Source organism: Rhinichthys klamathensis, unplaced genomic scaffold (assembly GCF_029890125.1).
Source record: "Rhinichthys klamathensis goyatoka isolate OS25496 unplaced genomic scaffold, OSU_Roscu_1.1 h1tg000461l_1, whole genome shotgun sequence".
In the NCBI taxonomy this organism is placed as follows: Eukaryota; Metazoa; Chordata; class Actinopteri; order Cypriniformes; family Leuciscidae; genus Rhinichthys; species Rhinichthys klamathensis.
In genome coordinates, this window is record NW_026606950.1 from 1,125,807 (window position 1) to 1,147,825 (window position 22,019).

The following is a 22,019-nucleotide window of genomic DNA, read 5'->3' on the forward strand; positions in this document are numbered from 1 at the left end:
TGTCATATGCATTGAAGCTTGCTCAGAACAATGCTATGCTTGGAGGAGGAACCAGAGACAGTCTCCACCATTCAATATTAAAAAAGCTGAGCTCAATTCTTAGCACTTCTCAATCAGAGTGCATGAGAAGAGGACGGGGGTGAACTGATGTTGATGATGACAGGTAAGATGATGAAGGGAATTCATGCATGTGAAAGTATTTGTAGCCCAGAGGTTAGCAAGTTTACACCAAAGATTTTTTTCAAACAAGTAAATAAAGTTTCCGCCCTTTTTTAAAACCTATATTCTTCTAAGTATTAAGTTATAAACTAAAGACCTTTTCTTATATTCTCAGTTTATTTTATCACTATTGTTATTGCTCATACTCTCTGTAAGGGAACAAACCATCCAAGTACTATACGTTTCACTTCACTTCATAGCACTTCATGCTACATATTAATGATAAGCATGATAAGCATGTAACGGCAGTGCATTTGTTAGGGACAAACACCACATTTTCTTTCAGAAAATGGAAAAATCTAGTTTTAGATCTACATAAGTTTTATATATCGCACGGTTGACAACTGCTCTCGAATTTGTTGTTTTCACTTCCCCTAACAGCAAAAGATAAACTAAATTTAGCTAAAATATGAAAATGTCATATGCATCAGAAAAAAAATTATGCCAAAAGTAAATCTCTCACAATCCACTGGAATAACATCACTGATATGGACCTTATTTTGTTCATACTGAATGCTGTTGATCCATTAAAAGAGATATTTCGTGTTTATGAGGATTATGAATCCATAAGCACTGTCTGGTCAGAGAGCGTGTTGGCACATGGAAGCCAGAGAGTCTACACAGTATGTGGGCTTATGTAAGAATAATAAAAATAAAGTCATATGAAATATGAAAATTTACATAATTATTACTAAAAAATATCGGTAACACTTTACAATAAGGTTTCATTAACAACTTTAGTTAACATGAACTAAGAATGAACAATAATTCTTCAGCATTAATTAATCTTAGTTAATATTAATTTTTAACATTCACTCTAAAAAATGCTGGGTTGTTTCAACCCATGTTTGGGTTAGCCAACCCAGCCATTGGTTAAAAAATTTTAATTAATTTTTTAACCCAACGATTAGGTTTGTCCATATTTGACCCAAACATGGGTTGAAACAACTCTGCATTTTTAGAGTGTTTATTAATATGTTATTAAATGAACAGCTGTAGTTTTATCAACTAAAATTAACAAAGATTAATAAATACAGTAACAAATGTATTGCTCATTGTGAGTTCATGTTAGTTAAAACATTAACTAATGTTAACTAATGAATCTTATTGTAAAGTGTTACCAAAACATCTGTCTCTGTGAGACAGTGAAGTAGATTTCAAGTGATCTAACATCACCAGAATATGTTTCATTTTTTTTTTTTTTCATGTTTGTGTTTGCAAATATTGCTTTTTTTTTTTGCAAATTAATGTGTTGCAATGTCTGTTAACTGAGTAAACTGTGTGAGCATTTGTGTGGCCCACTTCAATGTTATGTGCTGCGAGAATGTTGCGTCCCAATTCATGGTTATGAAATACAAATGATTTCTGTGTATTTATCCAGAGCTTACAGATAGAATTCAATATGGGATAAAAGTACTTACACATATACACAGGCTCTACAAAATGTTTTGTATTGCTACATAATCTGTGCCTCTGGAAGCCTGTCCTTGATCTCATCGATTAGGGATCAGTAACATGGTGAAGAGCAACAGACGGAGGACTGTGTCTGCTCTGAAAGTGAATATCCCTCTATTACGGGCATAATGTATTTATCAGCATCCCCCACAAACCCTGGAGTCACACAGACAGGAAAGGCAAGGGCTTCTGCTGATCAGATCTGAGTCTATTTCCAAGAATTGCATGATAGATTGTGGGGTTAATTCGATTTTGTGTGGTTACAGCAGTGTTTCCTTATATACCCAGCATAACCAAAAGTGATTCAGTAGGACTACTAAAATTAAAAGTGTGCTAATATGCTAACCCCTTCAAGAAAGTACAGTGCCATGGCACTATGAAAAACAATGGCCCTAAAAAAAGTATTTGGACACTTTTGATCATTTCAAAATTGCATTGCTTTAGATTACAAAACACCAGACGAAGTGGCAAAATGCCGTAAATGATGCTCTCAGAACTGCACTTTTCTTTGATATTCAGTGGATGTATGGAGTCATTTCCCCTCAGAATCACACAGGTGTCCTAGCAGAGTATGAACAGATATCCACTATTATTTTGAAGAGAATTTGGATTATTTTAGCATTTAAAAAGAACACATTTTTCCAATCAAAAACATTCCAAAATGTGCCTTAAGAATCTGAATTCATTTTGGATTACATAAAAAGAAAAGAAAAAAAGTCAAAGGTGTTTCATCCTCGGTGTATAAGACATTCTTCTTTCATCCAAACACAGTCAGAGTTATATTAAAAAATATCCAGGTTCTTCCCAGGCTTTCTGAAACTTAGCGTTGTGTTTTTGTAAGAAAAATATCCATATTTATAACTTTATAATCTATAATGACTGGCTTCTGGTAACATCTGCACGCAAGTCGGCAGAAGAGTGACCTCTGACCCGACGCATGACGTATAGATGAACGCGGAAGCGCGGAGGATCAAGCAAAACAAAACACCGCTCACAAATTAGAAGTCTAAAACGAGATTTTTTTAAAGAGAAATGTGGGAGCTTGAGTTTGTTGCCCAGCCCTGTTTGTTTGAACCGTTAGAGCCATTTACTCTCACCTAAACTTACGCTACTCCTACATCCTACGTCATGCATGGGGTCAGAGGTCACTCTTCCACCGGAACTAGACTCGCAGACGAACGTTACAGGAAGCCAGGAGATTATAGTTTATAAAGTTATAAATATCGATATTTTTCTTACAACCCAGACAGGAACATAGTGTCTGCCCAGATCCGGCCCACATCTGGGCCGTGTGGAATCCATGTGTACCAGATGTGGGCCGGATCTGGGCCGACACTATGTTGCGGTCTGGGAAAAAATACATTTTTTGGATACGTCAGTTACCATTCACTCCCATTAGGAAGAGCAAGGATATTTTACAATTTAACTCAGATTGTGTTTGGCTGAAAGAAGAAAGTCTTATACACCTAGGATGGCTTCGCTTGAGGGTGAGTACATTATAGGACAATTTTCATTTTTGCGTGAACTATCCCTTTAAGGCAATACTGGCAGCACAGTTTAGATTCCTCTGCATCACTTCAAATTCAGTGTATTGTCTTGTTGATCACCAGGCATTCAGTCTTAAAAACTGAATCCCAACAACAACAAAAATCCCCTGTTACATAAGAAGTTAGTTTGTTCCCACATTGGATTGTATACAAATAGAATGGTGACAGTTGTCATGGCGACGTCAGCATTCTCAGAGGATGCCCTGGGATCCCATTCTCCCATGGGTGGGTGTGTTTGTGTGGAAGTGCGGTGCCATTTCCCATAATCCCTGCTGAATACTAGTCCTTGGCAAGCCATAAAATTTAGGCACAGCTCTCAGACAGGGAATTAGCATTATAAAGGTGCCCAGCAAGAAACAACGCAGCAGTCTCTAAGGACAATAGCACAATATAACCTATTTCAAGCATCTAAATCTAGACTGGAAGAGTAAATAAAAAGAGTTTCTATGACTAACGTGGATCATGCTCTTTTTCCTGAGCTATTTTATGTCAGTATACTTGAATATAATATAATAGAATGGGATAGTTCACTCAAAAATGAACGTTCTGTCATTTTTTTTCCACTCTTGTGGAACTACACAATTCTCTTATTCTGTAGAAAATAAGAGAATTGTGTATTTGAACAGTTTTTTAGTGTATTTGAACAGTTTTTTAGTCTATTTGAACAGTTTTTTAGTCTTTTTGAACAGTTTTTTAGTCTTTTTGAACAGTTTTTTAGTGTATTTGAACAGTTTTTTTAGTCTTTTTGAACAGTTTTTTAGTGTATTTGAACAGTTTTTAGTCTATTTGAACCGTTTTTTTTTTGGAAACAATTGCCACAAGTTTTGCCACCAGCTGACAAAAATACAATTCAGAAAATGTCAAATGGTGCATTTCTAATGGCAATCAACTACACAACTCTTTATTCTGTAGAAAACACAAACATATATTTGGATAAACACATACAATGAAAGTCAGTGTGGTGCAATGATGTTTTGGACCTCACTGACCTCCATTTCATGGGCAAAAAAAGTTAAACATTATTCAAAATATATTCTTTTGTGTTTCACACCGGAAAGAAAGGATTTGGAAAAAAATACGGATTTGGAACAACATTATGACTTTCCCTTTGAGGTTTAATTCACATAGAAATTGCTTAATAGACTTCCCAGATATGTTGGTGAAAGGCGTGTTTGTTTAAAAGCTGGGTATTCTGAGATGGATGATTTAAGATAACTGTTCAAATACACAAAGCAGGGTTTATTGGTGTCGATCATGGTCGGGCAGAAATACATCGTGGACCTTGCGCTTTTCAGCTAAAACAAACATAAAGGAAGATACTGCTGGTAAAACATTACAACAACAAAATTGTGAAAGATGATCCTTCTTGTCACTTAACCTATGTTACTGACACCTAAAAATTGCCACAAGTTTTCCACCAGCTGACAAAAATACAATTCAGAAAATGTCAAATGGTGCATATAATGGCAATCAAAGAGTTGTTGAAGTTGTTGCCTCACAGTTGCTCAGCATGTTTGGTGCCCTGTTTCTCACCAAACTGATTTCTTTAAGTGTCATTAATGTCGTTATTTTGCCTTCTTAGTTTGTCTTTTATATACTACACCAGCTTGTTCTTAAAAACATTATACATTTGACCCTAAAAACAGGAATTTTTAGTTTAAAGCAGGCAGAGATCTTCTTTTTTTTTTTTTTTTTTTTATAACAAATGCATCAGTGTGAATGTATCTTGATATAAAACAGTTTATTCATCTGTTATTACTACATTGCAACTGAGTTGTTACATAGTAATAATACACTGAAATTAATGAATACAACAAATCTATGAATTCCTGCTATCTTATCCTTGGTATTCAAATACAGACCCCTAGTAGGGTTTTCCTGCACAATACAGCATCATCAGTTCAGCATCCTGTAATCTCAGCCACAGTCTGGTGTTTCTGTCTTACCTGACTTCACCAGTACATCTCTGGGTCTGCTGGGCTGGCCCTCGGGGGGATACAAACTGTGTTCAACTCTCTGGTCCATCCTGCTGTTGCCTTTGTGTGCGTGTGTGTGTGTGTGTGAGATATCCTACATGTTTATGTGAGGGCCGTTTCTTTTGAGTTTCTGCTGTTCTTCACACACATGCCTCCTCTCTCACAGTGTAAACAGTCATGTGACCACTGGGCATCAAAGATACGCCCCTCCTGCTCCTCCCAACTTTATTTTTCACACACCCCTCTCTCTCTCTCTCTCTCTCTCTCTCTCTCTCTCTCTCTCTCTCTCTCTCTCTCTCTCTCTCTCTCTCTCTCTCTCTCTCTCTCTCTCTCTCTCTCTCTCTCTCTCTCTCTCTCTCTCTCTCTCTCTCTCTCTCTGGAGTCCAATGGGATTAGTGGAGGGCTTAATCTCTCCCTCTCTCGCGCTTCTGCTAAATCTCACATTAACCATTAGACTACCAAAAAGCTTTCCTCCTTCACAAACTCATACACTGAGCAATAAAAAAAAAAAACACACACATACAGATTGAATCATCTTACGATCATGCAATGTTCATGTTAACATTCAAGATTACATAAAACAACATCTCTGGACATGACCATCAGGCTCATCTTAACTCGATAATCCATGGGATGTTTTTTTTTTTTTTTCACACTGGAAATAGGGCTTCTGTGGGAGATTTGTTAGTTATATAAGAAAATAATTTTATATTAAAACTAATATGAATATGTTATGGTTGGACGATAGTTATAAAATTGCATATCATGGTATGAGGAAGTTCAATATAGGCTATTAAATAGCCATGTGTTATTGGTGCACACCAAAAAAAAAAAAAAAAAAAAAATGAAAGCAATTATGATATTTTCTATTTTGTGATTTTGCTAATGCCACTGCTTTACGGTCCCTGACTTTTTTTTTTTTTTTATTAAAAATAAAAGACTCAAAACTAATAATATAGCTGCGAGCAGCGATTACGGGCCCAAGCCGGTGGCACCGCAACCCCGGTGCCTTTAGTTACCTAAAGGCACCGGGGTGGCGGTACCACCGGCTTTGGCCCTTCATCGCTGCTCGCAGCTATATTTATTTATATATATATATATATATATATATATATATAAAGCCGGTGGCACCGCCACCCTGGTGCCTTTAGGGTTATTGTGCACGACGTGCAAAAACGTAACCCTGCTTTGACTGTCGAAAAGAAGTGTGCTGTAGAGCTTGTATCAGTGTGGGCTCTGCAAAAGTGTGCATCGAGGGCACATATCAACCACAAAGTATGCGAGAGCAACCTTCTGAAAGGTCAGGTCTACATCCAGGTCTACATCTGCCGTGTGTTTACATCATAGTAGTGAAGTTTGAAGCAATCAGGTGATTTCAAAGCTTTTTGAAAGTGACAGACTTCCTGCTGCCAGTTGGTGGCGCTATAACCGGGGTGGCGGTGCCGCCGGCTTTGGCCCTTTCACGCTGCTCGCAGCTATATTTATATATATATATACACACACACACACACATATATATATATATATATATATATATATATATATATATACATAAATATATATATATTGTTTTTTTAAGAGACAAGACAGAATATTACTTGCCTGATCTGATTAGAAAAATAGTGTTTGTGTGTGTGTGTGTGTGTGTGGCGTAATTGAACAATGTAGACATAAAGACATACTCCGTCCTTTTGTTCATACAGGACATTATTCAAACTGCAAAGTGTTTACTTATATTTGTGTACACTCGCAATAAAACACAACATTGTGCTTTTGTCAAACTATAAACTCTTGTCAAACTGTAAACTACAACTGTCACCCAACCAAAATCTCTTACACACACACACACACACACACACACAGTTTAAAAGCAAAAAATATCAAACAATCCTATTTAAAAACAGTCTGTGGGAGCCATCTTTTGGACATTCATCATATCGCATTGGTTTTCATTTCTTGTCATCAAACAGAGCCCTAATCTGTTTATTTTTTCAGTTACACATTCTACATTGATTAAAAAAGAAAAATCAAAGGTGTTTTTATTTTATACAGAAATAAATAATCTATCATTCAGATGAGAATAAAGTTAGTGTTAGTTCAAATTTTAAGGAAAACAAATATATGATCTGAAATATAGCACATTCATGTAAAATTCATTTAGGTTCGATTACCAAACATACAATCTTAATGTAATTTAAAGCAAACAATACATTTAAAATATATGGGTTGTATGACTATTTTTTAATATAAAAAGATATATATCCAAAAAGACAAGGTCTAAAGTTTAACAAGGGTTAAACTCTTATCACTGTAACAGACACAATCACACACACAATCACACACACACACACAAGTCAAATCACTTACATTTTAGATGCAATATTGACTTTTTTTCTGTTTCAGCAGCGAAACTAGCTAAACAAAGATCACAGCAGAACCATCGAGCATCTCACAGCAACGTGTTTTCTCATTACTGAATGATTCAGCATTTTGAACGAATCGGTTGACTCAAAGATTCAATGACCAATCCATAATCTGTCTCATTCATGAATGACTCAGCCGTTCGAACGAATCGTTCGAACAAATGAATCAATGACTCGCTCATTAAGACGGTCGCCTGGCGACACCTAATGACGGCTTAGTGATATGTTTAAAAGTATCATTCTTTCAAACGATTGTTAATTAACTCATATTTGAAACATAAGCTATATATATATATATATACACACATATATACACACAAAAATAAAATAAAAACACATTTGAAGCGTGTTTGCTTACTAAATTGTGAGCAGAACGAAAGTTGCAGCAAATATCAGCAACAGGAGTCAAATTTCATTAATCACGAGAGTGAAGAGCTGACTGAAAAGATGATGACGGAATAGGCTATTTTATGTAAAAGCGCCTATTTAAGCGAATCTATCATTGGACTCTTTTGTTGTTGTGTTTTCCGTGAAAAATAATAGACTATTGAACTCACAATTCAAGCAATTGGCCCCCGATATTGCACTAATTTTAAAGTGACACTAAAAAGTATGCGGCTGCAGTGGCATTCATTACGGTGCGCGTCCATGGCGACGAGCGAGCAAAACAGAGCGAACGTTTTTTCATTTCTACTTCCATAGAAATTCATTCGAGCGCACTGTGAGCGCCACCACTATAAATGTCCTTACTTTACTTTCACTTTTAACTTAGCGATATAAAAGCCCCCGGTGTTACACGTCAAATAACCGGTGAGAAAAAATTCTCGGAGTCACATAGCAGCTACCTATATTTAAATACAACAGGCCTACCTGATTTTGAACACAAGAGGGCAGTATAGCCCTATGTATTATTTGATATATTTATTTTTTAACTGAATAGTGCATCCTGGCTGTTTTTAAACTTGTACATTATTCTTAAATTGAAAACAAGAATAAAATGGGTTTAGTTCTGATATTTGTATAATTTTATCTAGAAATAAATGGTGTATAATTAAATTTTTAGAAGATATGAGGCTTTTAGTGTTTATTTTTTTTTACATGACTTTAATCCCTCGCCATAGCAAAACAATTAGAGATATTCAATAGATATTCACAATTATGCTTCTTTAATGTATTTTCATCATGTTGAAAAAGTTTGGTGGGAATAAAATAAACCACTTAAGAGGAGTGGGTAAAAATGTAGAGCCTGGTTTTGCAAAACATCCACATTAAGACCAAAATAGCCCACTTCCTGTTGGGCTGGCTTAAAGTTGTTTGGCCCGATGAGATCTATATGTGTACAGAGTTTCATAATATTACATGCAAGTGTGTTTGATTTATGGACCAAATTTTCTGACCAAGTTAATTTAATTAATAAACTAATTATATAAAACTATTTTCAATGCACTACAATTCAACTGGTTATATGCCTTTACTTATTAATACAACTTATTTAAAAAATACAAGGCGTAAGACATTTTTTTTTTCTTTTTTAATGCAGGCCAAACCACACAGCAGTCAAATGGTTAATCTAGCCCCCCTCCCCCTCCCCACACTCACAGACACACACACACACACATAGACGTAGGCTCAGAGAGAGAGAGACATAAAATGACAATTTTCAAACCAAAATATCTGACTTCCTGTTGGTTGGAGCTATTGAGTGTAAATTAGAAAGTTGTCTGGCTGGAGGAGAACAATACACATACCGATTTTTATTACTGTAGATAAAATCAATCCCCCCACTTTTGACAAAAGGTGGCGCTACTGAGCCCCTCACCACGCCCGTTTCTGAAACTCTGCACATGTCTACTGTCTAATAAATGTGATGTGTCTGTCGGGTTTCATGCAATTTCAAGTATGTTAAGAGTCTCAAAAGCATCAACAAAGAATAATAAAGTTTGATGCGTTGCCACGGCAACAGTATCTAAGATATCAATAATCCTTTCTCAGGTCTACATCTGCCGTGTGTCTACATTATACACATAAAGTTTGAAGCAAATTGGGTAAAAATAAGAGGGTGATTTCAAAGCCTTTAGGAAGTGACACACTTCCTGCTGCCAGTTGGTGGCGCTATAACTTTGACTCACAATAGTCACATCCATGTGATCGGACTCTTACAGCGAACACACTGCTGAAGTTTCATCAAGATCAGTTAATGTATGCAGAAGTTATAACACACTTCCTGTTTCCTTTATTCGCCATAAATTCGTTTCCTCGCCACGGCCAAACCGTTCGAGATATCAAAAATCCCCTGGCAACTTTTCATCCTCAATGTCTTGACTTCATGCTGACCGAGTTTCGTGGCGATTGGTTGAATTCTCTAGGAGGAGTATATCGAATTCCAGGGGCATACGCTTCCAAACAAACCATAATAGCCGACTTCCTGTTGGGCTGGGGTAAAAAGTAAAAGTACAAAGGATATATGAATCGATGAGATCTATATGTGTACCGAGTTTCATATTATTACATTCAAGCGTGTTTGATTTATGGACCAAGTTTTCGGACCCTGTTCCAGGGGGCGCTGTCGAGCCCCCCTGCCACGCCCGGGTACCAGCTTCAGCCCGGCCCTGATGGCCGCGGGTTCTGACCCGTGTGCAAAGTTTCAAGAGTTTTTGAGCATGTTAAGGGCCCCAAAAGTGCGCTGAGAGTCTCAAAAGTATCCAAAAAGAATATTAAAGTTTGATGCGTTGTCACGGCAACAGCATCTAAGATATCAACAATCCTTTCACAGGTCTACATCTGGCGTGTGTCTACATTATACACATCAAGTTTGAAGCAAATCGGGTAAAGCCTGTTTGATTTATGGACCAAGTTTTCGGACCCCGTTCCAGGGGGCGCTGTCGAGCCCCCCTGCCACGCCCGGGTACCAGCTTCAGCCCGGCCCTGATGGCCGCGGTTTCTGACCCGTGTGCAAAGTTTCAAGAGTTTTTGAGCATGTTAAGGGCCCCAAAAGTGCGCTAAGAATCTCAAAAGTATCCAAAAAGAATATTAAAGTTTGATGCGTTGTCACGGCAACAGCATCTAAGATATCAACAATCCTTTCACAGGTCTACATCTGGCTTGTGTCTACATTATACACATCAAGTTTGAAGCAAATAGGGTAAAGCGTGTTGGATATATGGACCAAATTGTCTGACCCGTTCAAGGGGGCGCTGTCGAGCCCCCCTGCCACGCCCGGGTACCAGCTTCAGCCTGGCCCTGATGGCCGCGGGTTTTGTCCCGTGTGCAAAGTTTCAAGAGTTTTCGAGCACGTTAAGGGCCCCAAAAGTGCCCGAAAGCATAAAAAAGCATGAAAAAGCTTAAAAAAAGGAATATTAATGTTTGATGCATTGCCATGGCAACAGTATCTAAGATATCAATAATCCTTTCACAGGTCTACATCTGGCGTGTGTCTACATTATGCACATGAAGTTTGAAGCAAATCGGGTAAAAATAAGAGGGTGATTTAAAAGCATTTTGAAAGTGACACACTTCCTGCTGCCAGTTGGTGGCGCTATAACTTTGACTCACAATAGTCACATCCATGTGATCGGGCTCTTACAACGAACACACTGCTGAAGTTTCATCAAGATTAGTTAATGTATGCAGTAGTTATAACACACTTCCTGTTTCACGTTTCTCGCCATAATTTCGTTTACTCGCCACGGCCAAACCGTTCGAGATATCAAAAATCCCCTGGCAATTTTTCATCCTCAGTGTCTTGACTTCATGCTGACCGAGTTTCGTGCCGTGTGTTTGAATTCTCTAGGAGGAGTATTTCACATTCCATTGCATGTGTTTTCCAAACAACCCTTAATAGCCGACTTCCTGTTGGGCTGGGGTAAAAAGTAAGAGCATGAAGTATATATGAACCGATGAGATCTATATGTGTACTGAGTTTCATATTATTACATGCAAGCGTGTTTGATTTATGGACCAAGTGTTCAAACCCCGTTCCAGGGGGCGCTGTCGAGCCCCCCTGCCACGCCCGGGTACCAGCTTCAGCCCGGCCCTGATGGCCGCGGGTTCTGAGATGTGTGCAAAGTTTCAAGAGTTTTCGAGCACGTTAAGGCCCCCAAAAGTGCCCAAAAGGTAGTAAAATAATAATAATAATAATAATAAATATATATAAATATAGCTGCGAGCAGCGATTACGGGCCCAAGCCGGTGGCACCGCAACCCCGGTGCCTTTAGTTACCTAAAGGCACCGGAGTGGCGGTGCCGCCGGCTTTGGCCCTTCATCGCTGCTCGCAGCTATATTTATATATATATATATATATATATATATATATATATAAACAAGCCGGTGGCACCGCCACCCCGGTGCCTTTATATATATATATATATATATATATATATATATAAACAAGCCGGTGGCACCGCCACCCCGGTGCCTTTAGGGTTACTGTGCATGACGGGCAATATCGTAACTCCGCTTTGACCTTTGAGAAGATGCGTGCTGTAGAGCTTGCATTGGTGTGGGCTCTGCAAAAGTGTGCATTGAGGGCACATATCAACCACAAAGTATGCGTGAGCAACCTTCTGAAACCTAAAATGAAAAATGAGACACCCTACGGTCTCATGGACTTAATGGACACATGAAATAAGTACACAAGTTTGAAAGTTATATGAAGTGTGCCAAGACAGAATATTACTTGCCTGATCTGATTAGAAAAATAGTTGGTGTGTGTGTGTGTGTGTGTGTGTGTGTGTGTGGCGTGATTGAACAATGTAGACATAAAAACATACCCCGTCCTTTTGTTCATACAGGACATTATTCAAACTGCAAAGTGTTTACTTATATTTGTGTACAATCGCAATAAAACACAACATTGTGCTTTTGTCAAACTGTAAACTACAACTGTCACCCAACCGAAATCTCTTACACACACACACACACACACACACACACACACACACACACACACACACACACACACACACACACATAGTTTAAAAGCAAAAAAAATCTTTTGGACATTCATCATATTGCATTTGTTTTCATTTATTGTCCTCGATCAGAGCCCTAATCTGTTTATTTTTTCAGTTACACATTCTACATTGATTAAAAAAGAAAAATCAAATGTGTTTTTATTTTATACATAAATAAATAATCTATCATTCAGATGAGAATAAAGTTAGTGTTAGTTCAAATTTTAAGGAAAACAAATATATGATCTGAAATATAGCACATTCATTTATAATTCATTCAGGTTCAATTACCAAACATACAAATCTCAATGTAATTTAAAGCAAACAATACATTTAAAATATATGGGTTGTATGCTATTTTTTTTATATAAAAAGATATATATCCAAAAAGACAAGGCCTAAACTTTAACAAGGGTTAAACAATCACTGTAACAGACACAATCATACACACACACACACACACACACAGACACACACACACACGTCAAATCACTTACATTTTAGATGCAATATTGACTTTTTTTCTGTTTCAGCAGCGAAAATAGTTAAACAAAGATCACAGCAGAACCATCGAGCATCTCACAGCAACGCGTTCTCATTACTGAATGATTCGTTGATTCGTACTGATATCGAATCGTTTGAACGAATGAATCAATGACCCGCTCATTAAGACGGTCGCCTGGCGACACCTAGTGACGGTTTAGTGTTATTTGATTATACACTCAAAATATTCCACAACAAATCCTTTAAATTTAATGATATTCAGAACAGAACACGAATAAAAAAATAACTATAATAAAGCCAAAACGAAATAATTTAAAACAAAAGTAAAAGTAAGTGGTGTTAGGCTCACGTAAATCTCTCTTTAGAATCTAAATGTTGCAACATTTGCGATGTATTTGGATGCTAAACTATTCTTTATTACAGGCTTTGTACTTCACTCACGTTCCAATATCGACGGAAAAAATCATCCTCTTCACTTGTGCAAAAATGTGCTTGGAAAAATCACAGTGGAGCGGTGCTTACTGTGAATGATACAAATTGTACTACTGACTATTTCAACATAGCAGTGTAATTTGTATATGTTAGGTTGAATGTTTTATTATTGTGTGTGTGTGTGTGTGTGTGTGTGTGTTTGTGTGTGTGTGTGTGTGTGTGTGTCAGTGTGTGTGTGGGGGTCTGGGTGGCTCAGCGCGATTGAACAGTGAAACATACTCCGTCATTTTCTTCATACAGGACATCATTCAAACGTCAAAGTGTTTACTTATATTTGTGTACACTCGCAATAAAACACAACATTGTGTTTTTGTTAAATAAATTAAAGTAATACGTCCCCCGAAATGGCGCTAATTTTAAAATGAAACTAAAATGCTCACGGCTGCACGGGCATTCATAACTCTGCGCGCCCACGGTGAGGGACGAGCAGAACAGAGCGAACGTTGTTTAGTTCATTCCTACTTCCATAGGAATTAATTGAAAAAGCTCACTCTACTCTGCACCATTATTAATGAATTGTGCAGACGTCCTTATTTTACTTTCGCTTTTTACCTGATTTTGAACACAAGAGGGCAGTATAACACTATGTATGATTTGGAAAAAAAATTTTTTTGACTAAACAACCATTCTGGCTGTTTTTAAACTTAAACATTATTCTCTAATTGCTCTCACCATGCCCGTTTCTGAAACTCTGCACATGTCTACTGTCTAATAAATGTGATGTGTCTGTCGGGTTTCATGCAATTTCAAGTATGTTAAGAGTCTCAAAAGCATCAACAAAGAATAATAAAGTTTGATGCGTTGCCACGGCAACAGTATCTAAGATATCAATAATCCTTTCTCAGGTCTACATCTGCCGTGTGTCTACATTATACACATAAAGTTTGAAGCAAATTGGGTAAAAATAAGAGGGTGATTTCAAAGCCTTTAGGAAGTGACACACTTCCTGCTGCCAGTTGGTGGCGCTATAACTTTGACTCACAATAGTCACATCCATGTGATCGGACTCTTACAGCGAACACACTGCTGAAGTTTCATCAAGATCAGTTAATGTATGCAGAAGTTATAACACACTTCCTGTTTCCTTTATTCGCCATAAATTCGTTTCCTCGCCACGGCCAAACCGTTCGAGATATCAAAAATCCCCTGGCAACTTTTCATCCTCAATGTCTTGACTTCATGCTGACCGAGTTTCGTGGCGATTGGTTGAATTCTCTAGGAGGAGTATATCGAATTCCAGGGGCATACGCTTCCAAACAAACCATAATAGCCGACTTCCTGTTGGGCTGGGGTAAAAAGTAAAAGTACAAAGGATATATGAATCGATGAGATCTATATGTGTACCGAGTTTCATATTATTACATTCAAGCGTGTTTGATTTATGGACCAAGTTTTCGGACCCCATTCCAGGGGGCGCTGTCGAGCCCCCCTGCCACGCCCGGGTACCAGCTTCAGCCCGGCCCTGATGGCCGCGGGTTCTGACCCGTGTGCAAAGTTTCAAGAGTTTTTGAGCATGTTAAGGGCCCCAAAAGTGCGCTGAGAGTCTCAAAAGTATCCAAAAAGAATATTAAAGTTTGATGCGTTGTCACGGCAACAGCATCTAAGATATCAACAATCCTTTCACAGGTCTACATCTGGCGTGTGTCTACATTATACACATCAAGTTTGAAGCAAATCGGGTAAAGCCTGTTTGATTTATGGACCAAGTTTTCGGACCCCGTTCCAGGGGGCGCTGTCGAGCCCCCCTGCCACGCCCGGGTACCAGCTTCAGCCCGGCCCTGATGGCCGCGGTTTCTGACCCGTGTGCAAAGTTTCAAGAGTTTTTGAGCATGTTAAGGGCCCCAAAAGTGCGCTAAGAATCTCAAAAGTATCCAAAAAGAATATTAAAGTTTGATGCGTTGTCACGGCAACAGCATCTAAGATATCAACAATCCTTTCACAGGTCTACATCTGGCTTGTGTCTACATTATACACATCAAGTTTGAAGCAAATAGGGTAAAGCGTGTTGGATATATGGACCAAATTGTCTGACCCGTTCAAGGGGGCGCTGTCGAGCCCCCCTGCCACGCCCGGGTACCAGCTTCAGCCTGGCCCTGATGGCCGCGGGTTTTGTCCCGTGTGCAAAGTTTCAAGAGTTTTCGAGCACGTTAAGAACCCCAAAAGTGCCCGAAAGCATAAAAAAGCATGAAAAAGCTTAAAAAAAGGAATATTAATGTTTGATGCATTGCCATGGCAACAGTATCTAAGATATCAATAATCCTTTCACAGGTCTACATCTGGCGTGTGTCTACATTATGCACATGAAGTTTGAAGCAAATCGGGTAAAAATAAGAGGGTGATTTAAAAGCATTTTGAAAGTGACACACTTCCTGCTGCCAGTTGGTGGCGCTATAACTTTGACTCACAATAGTCACATCCATGTGATCGGGCTCTTACAACGAACACACTGCTGAAGTTTCATCAAGATTAGTTAATGTATGCAGTAGTTATAACACACTTCCTGTTTCACGTTTCTCGCCATAATTTCGTTTACTCGCCACGGCCAAACCGTTCGAGATATCAAAAATCCCCTGGCAATTTTTCATCCTCAGTGTCTTGACTTCATGCTGACCGAGTTTCGTGCCGTGTGTTTGAATTCTCTAGGAGGAGTATTTCACATTCCATTGCATGTGTTTTCCAAACAACCCTTAATAGCCGACTTCCTGTTGGGCTGGGGTAAAAAGTAAGAGCATGAAGTATATATGAATCGATGAGATCTATATGTGTACTGAGTTTCATATTATTACATGCAAGCGTGTTTGATTTATGGACCAAGTGTTCAAACCCCGTTCCAGGGGGCGCTGTCGAGCCCCCCTGCCACGCCCGGGTACCAGCTTCAGCCCGGCCCTGATGGCCGCGGGTTCTGAGATGTGTGCAAAGTTTCAAGAGTTTTCGAGCACGTTAAGGCCCCCAAAAGTGCCCAAAAGGTAGTAAAATAATAATAATAATAAATAAATATAGCTGCGAGCAGCGATTACGGGCCCAAGCCGGTGGCACCGCAACCCCGGTGCCTTTAGTTACCTAAAGGCACCGGAGTGGCGGTGCCGCCGGCTTTGGCCCTTCATCGCTGCTCGCAGCTATATTCATATATATATATATATATATATATATAAACAAGCCGGTGGCACCGCCACCCCGGTGCCTTTATATATATATATATATGTCTACATTGTTCAATCACGCCTCACACACACACACACACTTTTGCAGAGCCCACACCAATGCAAGCTCTATAGCACACATCTTCTCAAAGGTCAAAGCGGAGTTACGATATTGCCCGTCATGCACAGTAACCCTAAAGGCACCGGGGTGGCGGTGCCACCGGCTTGTTTATATATATATATCGTATTATTCTAACTTGTAAAAAACTATTAACTTTTGTTAATATTCAACCATTTCACAACTAACTTTTTTCCATAGATCAAACACAACATAATTATATGGTGGACTGAAACAAAAATTATTAATTAAATAAAATTATTGTTTTCCTCTGAAATAGCAAAAGCATCACACACTAGCTGTACCTGCTCTAAATAAAAAATAGTAATTCAATAAAAATACAAAATCGAACTAAATAAAATAAATTATTACAAAAACAAAATCAAACCAAAGAAAATATATCTTCGAAAAAAAAAGCGAGTGTCATGAGGAAAGGCGCCTCAGGAATCGTCAGGATTAACTCCATGTGTAAGGAATTTTGATTGATTTTATTTGTCACTTGAAAATTATTGTTAAATGTGTGCCTGCATAACTTTAATAAGATTTATTTTCTTTGATTTGATTTTGTTTTATATAATTTATTTATTTCGATTTTGTATTTTTATTTAAATACTATTATTTATTTAGAGCAGGTACAGCTAAGTGTGCGATGCTTTTGCTATTTCAGAGGGAAAAAAACACATTTTATTTCAAAAAGGCTTTTCAATTAAATAAAATGTTCAAGCTTTGTTTTCGTTTTATTATTTTGTTTGTTTTAAGCTTTGTTTAATTTATATTGTTAATCATCTGACACAAAACAAATGCATAAAGTATCATTTTAACTTTTAAAAAACTATTAACATTTGTTAATAGTACATTGCCTGTCTTTTGTTAATAGGACAAAACATAGTTATTATATTTTATAATATTTTATAAATATATAAAATAAACATTTGTAATGAAATCGTTCAAAAAAATGATATTAGCATTGTTTTAAACTTTGAAATAGAAGTAGCGCAATGCCTGGCCTCTCCCGCGCCGCCTCCTTTTCACAATCCGAGGGAACCGTCTCCGGAATATTAACCTCACTCCTAGAAGTCCAATTCTCATTATTCATGCCTCTTACCTGGGATTGATTGCACACACACACACACACACACACACACACGCACGCACGCACGCACTCACACGCACGCACACACACACACACACACACACACACACACACACACACGTGTCAAGTCACTTACATTTTAGATGCAATATTGACTGTTCTTCTGTTTCAGCAGCGAAAATAGTTAAACAAAGATCACAGCAGAACCATTGCATCTCACAGCAACGTGTTTTCTCATTACTGAATGATTCAGCATTTTGAACAAATTGGTTGACTCAAAGATTCAATGACCAATTCATAAACATCTGTCTCATTCATGAATGACTCAGTCGTTCAAACGAATCGTTTGAACGAATGAATCAATGACCCGCTCATTAAGACGGTCGCCTGGCGACACCTAGTGACGGTTTAGTGTTATTTGATTATACACTCAAAATATTCCACAACAAATCCTTTAAATTTAATGATATTCAGAACAGAACACGAATAAAAAAATAACTATAATAAAGCCAAAACGAAAAAATTTAAAACAAAAGTAAAAGTAAGTGGTGTTAGGCTCACGTAAATCTCTCTTTAGAATCTAAATGTTGCAACATTTGCGATGTATTTGGATGCTAAACTATTCTTTATTACAGGCTTTGTACTTCACTCACGTTCCAATATCGACGGAAAAAATCATCCTCTTCACTTGTGCAAAAATGTGCTTGGAAAAATCACAGTGGAGCGGTGCTTACTGTGAATGATACAAATTGTACTACTGACTATTTCAACATAGCAGTGTAATTTGTATATGTTAGGTTGAATGTTTTATTATTGTGTGTGTGTGTGTGTGTTTGTGTGTGTGTGTGTGTGTGTGTGTGTGTCAGTGTGTGTGTGGGGGTCTGGGTGGCTCAGCGCGATTGAACAGTGAAACATACTCCGTCATTTTCTTCATACAGGACATCATTCAAACGTCAAAGTGTTTACTTATATTTGTGTACACTCGCAATAAAACACAACATTGTGTTTTTGTTAAATAAATTAAAGTAATACGTCCCCCGAAATGGCGCTAATTTTAAAATGAAACTAAAATGCTCACGGCTGCACGGGCATTCATAACTCTGCGCGCCCACGGTGAGGGACGAGCAGAACAGAGCGAACGTTGTTTAGTTCATTCCTACTTCCATAGGAATTAATTGAAAAAGCTCACTCTACTCTGCACCATTATTAATGAATTGTGCAGACGTCCTTATTTTACTTTCGCTTTTTACCTGATTTTGAACACAAGAGGGCAGTATAACACTATGTATGATTTGGAAAAAAAATTTTTTTGACTAAACAACCATTCTGGCTGTTTTTAAACTTAAACATTATTCTCTAATTGCTCTCACCATGCCCGTTTCTGAAACTCTGCACATGTCTACTGTCTAATAAATGTGATGTGTCTGTCGGGTTTCATGCAATTTCAAGTATGTTAAGAGTCTCAAAAGCATCAACAAAGAATAATAAAGTTTGATGCGTTGCCACGGCAACAGTATCTAAGATATCAATAATCCTTTCTCAGGTCTACATCTGCCGTGTGTCTACATTATACACATAAAGTTTGAAGCAAATTGGGTAAAAATAAGAGGGTGATTTCAAAGCCTTTAGGAAGTGACACACTTCCTGCTGCCAGTTGGTGGCGCTATAACTTTGACTCACAATAGTCACATCCATGTGATCGGACTCTTACAGCGAACACACTGCTGAAGTTTCATCAAGATCAGTTAATGTATGCAGAAGTTATAACACACTTCCTGTTGCAGAACCATCGAGCATCTCACAGCAACGTGTTTTCTCATTACTGAATGATTCAGCATTTTGAACGAATCGGTTGACTCAAAGATTCAATGACCAATCCATAATCTGTCTCATTCATGAATGACTCAGCCGTTCGAACGAATCGTTCGAACAAATGAATCAATGACTCGCTCATTAAGACGGTCGCCTGGCGACACCTAATGACGGCTTAGTGATATGTTTAAAAGTATCATTCTTTCAAACGATTGTTAATTAACTCATATTTGAAACATAAGCTATATATATATACACACATATATACACACAAAAATAAAATAAAAACACATTTGAAGCGTGTTTGCTTACTAAATTGTGAGCAGAACGAAAGTTGCAGCAAATATCAGCAACAGGAGTCAAATTTCATTAATCACGAGAGTGAAGAGCTGACTGAAAAGATGATGACGGAATAGGCTATTTTATGTAAAAGCGCCTATTTAAGCGAATCTATCATTGTACTCTTTTGTTGTTGTGTTTTCCGTGAAAAATAATAGACTATTGAACTCACAATTCAAGCAATTGGCCCCCGATATTGCACTAATTTTAAAGTGACACTAAAAAGTATGCGGCTGGACTGGCATTCATTACGGTGCGCGTCCATGGCGACGAGCGAGCAAAACAGAGCGAACGTTTTTTCATTTCTACTTCCATAGAAATTCATTCGAGCGCACTGTGAGCGCCACCACTATAAATGTCCTTACTTTACTTTCACTTTTAACTTAGCGATATAAAAGCCCCCGGTGTTACACGTCAAATAACCGGTGAGAAAAAATTCTCGGAGTCACATAGCAGCTACCTATATTTAAATACAACAGGCCTACCTGATTTTGAACACAAGAGGGCAGTATAGCCCTATGTATTATTTGATATATTTATTTTTTAACTGAATAGTGCATCCTGGCTGTTTTTAAACTTGTACATTATTCTTAAATTGAAAACAAGAATAAAATGGGTTTAGTTCTGATATTTGTATAATTTTATCTAGAAATAAATGGTGTATAATTAAATTTTTAGAAGATATGAGGCTTTTAGTGTTTATTTTTTTTTACATGACTTTAATCCCTCGCCATAGCAAAACAATTAGAGATATTCAATAGATATTCACAATTATGCTTCTTTAATGTATTTTCATCATGTTGAAAAAGTTTGGTGGGAATAAAATAAACCACTTAAGAGGAGTGGGTAAAAATGTAGAGCCTGGTTTTGCAAAACATCCACATTAAGACCAAAATAGCCCACTTCCTGTTGGGCTGGCTTAAAGTTGTTTGGCCCGATGAGATCTATATGTGTACAGAGTTTCATAATATTACATGCAAGTGTGTTTGATTTATGGACCAAATTTTCTGACCAAGTTAATTTAATTAATAAACTAATTATATAAAACTATTTTCAATGCACTACAATTCAACTGGTTATATGCCTTTACTTATTAATACAACTTATTTAAAAAATACAAGGCGTAAGACATTTTTTTTTCTTTTTTAATGCAGGCCAAACCACACAGCAGTCAAATGGTTAATCTAGCCCCCCTCCCCCTCCCCCTCCCCACACTCACAGACACACACACACACACACATAGACGTAGGCTCAGAGAGAGAGAGACATAAAATGACAATTTTCAAACCAAAATATCTGACTTCCTGTTGGTTGGAGCTATTGAGTGTAAATTAGAAAGTTGTCTGGCTGGAGGAGAACAATACACATACCGATTTTTATTACTGTAGATAAAATCAATCCCCCCACTTTTGACAAAAGGTGGCGCTACTGAGCCCCTCACCACGCCCGTTTCTGAAACTCTGCACATGTCTACTGTCTAATAAATGTGATGTGTCTGTCGGGTTTCATGCAATTTCAAGTATGTTAAGAGTCTCAAAAGCATCAACAAAGAATAATAAAGTTTGATGCGTTGCCACGGCAACAGTATCTAAGATATCAATAATCCTTTCTCAGGTCTACATCTGCCGTGTGTCTACATTATACACATAAAGTTTGAAGCAAATTGGGTAAAAATAAGAGGGTGATTTCAAAGCCTTTAGGAAGTGACACACTTCCTGCTGCCAGTTGGTGGCGCTATAACTTTGACTCACAATAGTCACATCCATGTGATCGGACTCTTACAGCGAACACACTGCTGAAGTTTCATCAAGATCAGTTAATGTATGCAGAAGTTATAACACACTTCCTGTTTCCTTTATTCGCCATAAATTCGTTTCCTCGCCACGGCCAAACCGTTCGAGATATCAAAAATCCCCTGGCAACTTTTCATCCTCAATGTCTTGACTTC

At 37.9% G+C, this 22,019-nt stretch overlaps 1 protein-coding gene across 2 annotated transcripts in view; it reads right to left on the bottom strand.

Annotated features, from left to right (window-relative positions):
- Window positions 1–22,019, bottom strand: part of si:ch211-236d3.4 (protein FAM107B) — an 88,207-nt gene that overhangs the window by 16,483 nt on the left and 49,705 nt on the right. Inside the window, exon 1 of one of the 2 annotated variants that reach the window (XM_056236669.1) lies at window positions 5,168–5,386. The exons of the other annotated variant lie outside the window; for it this stretch is intronic. Within the exon in view, the coding sequence (XP_056092644.1) occupies window positions 5,168–5,246 (79 nt within the window). The 5' untranslated portion in view covers window positions 5,247–5,386. Of the gene's footprint in view, window positions 1–5,167; window positions 5,387–22,019 lie in introns of those variants that run through there. 2 annotated transcript variants of the gene reach the window in all.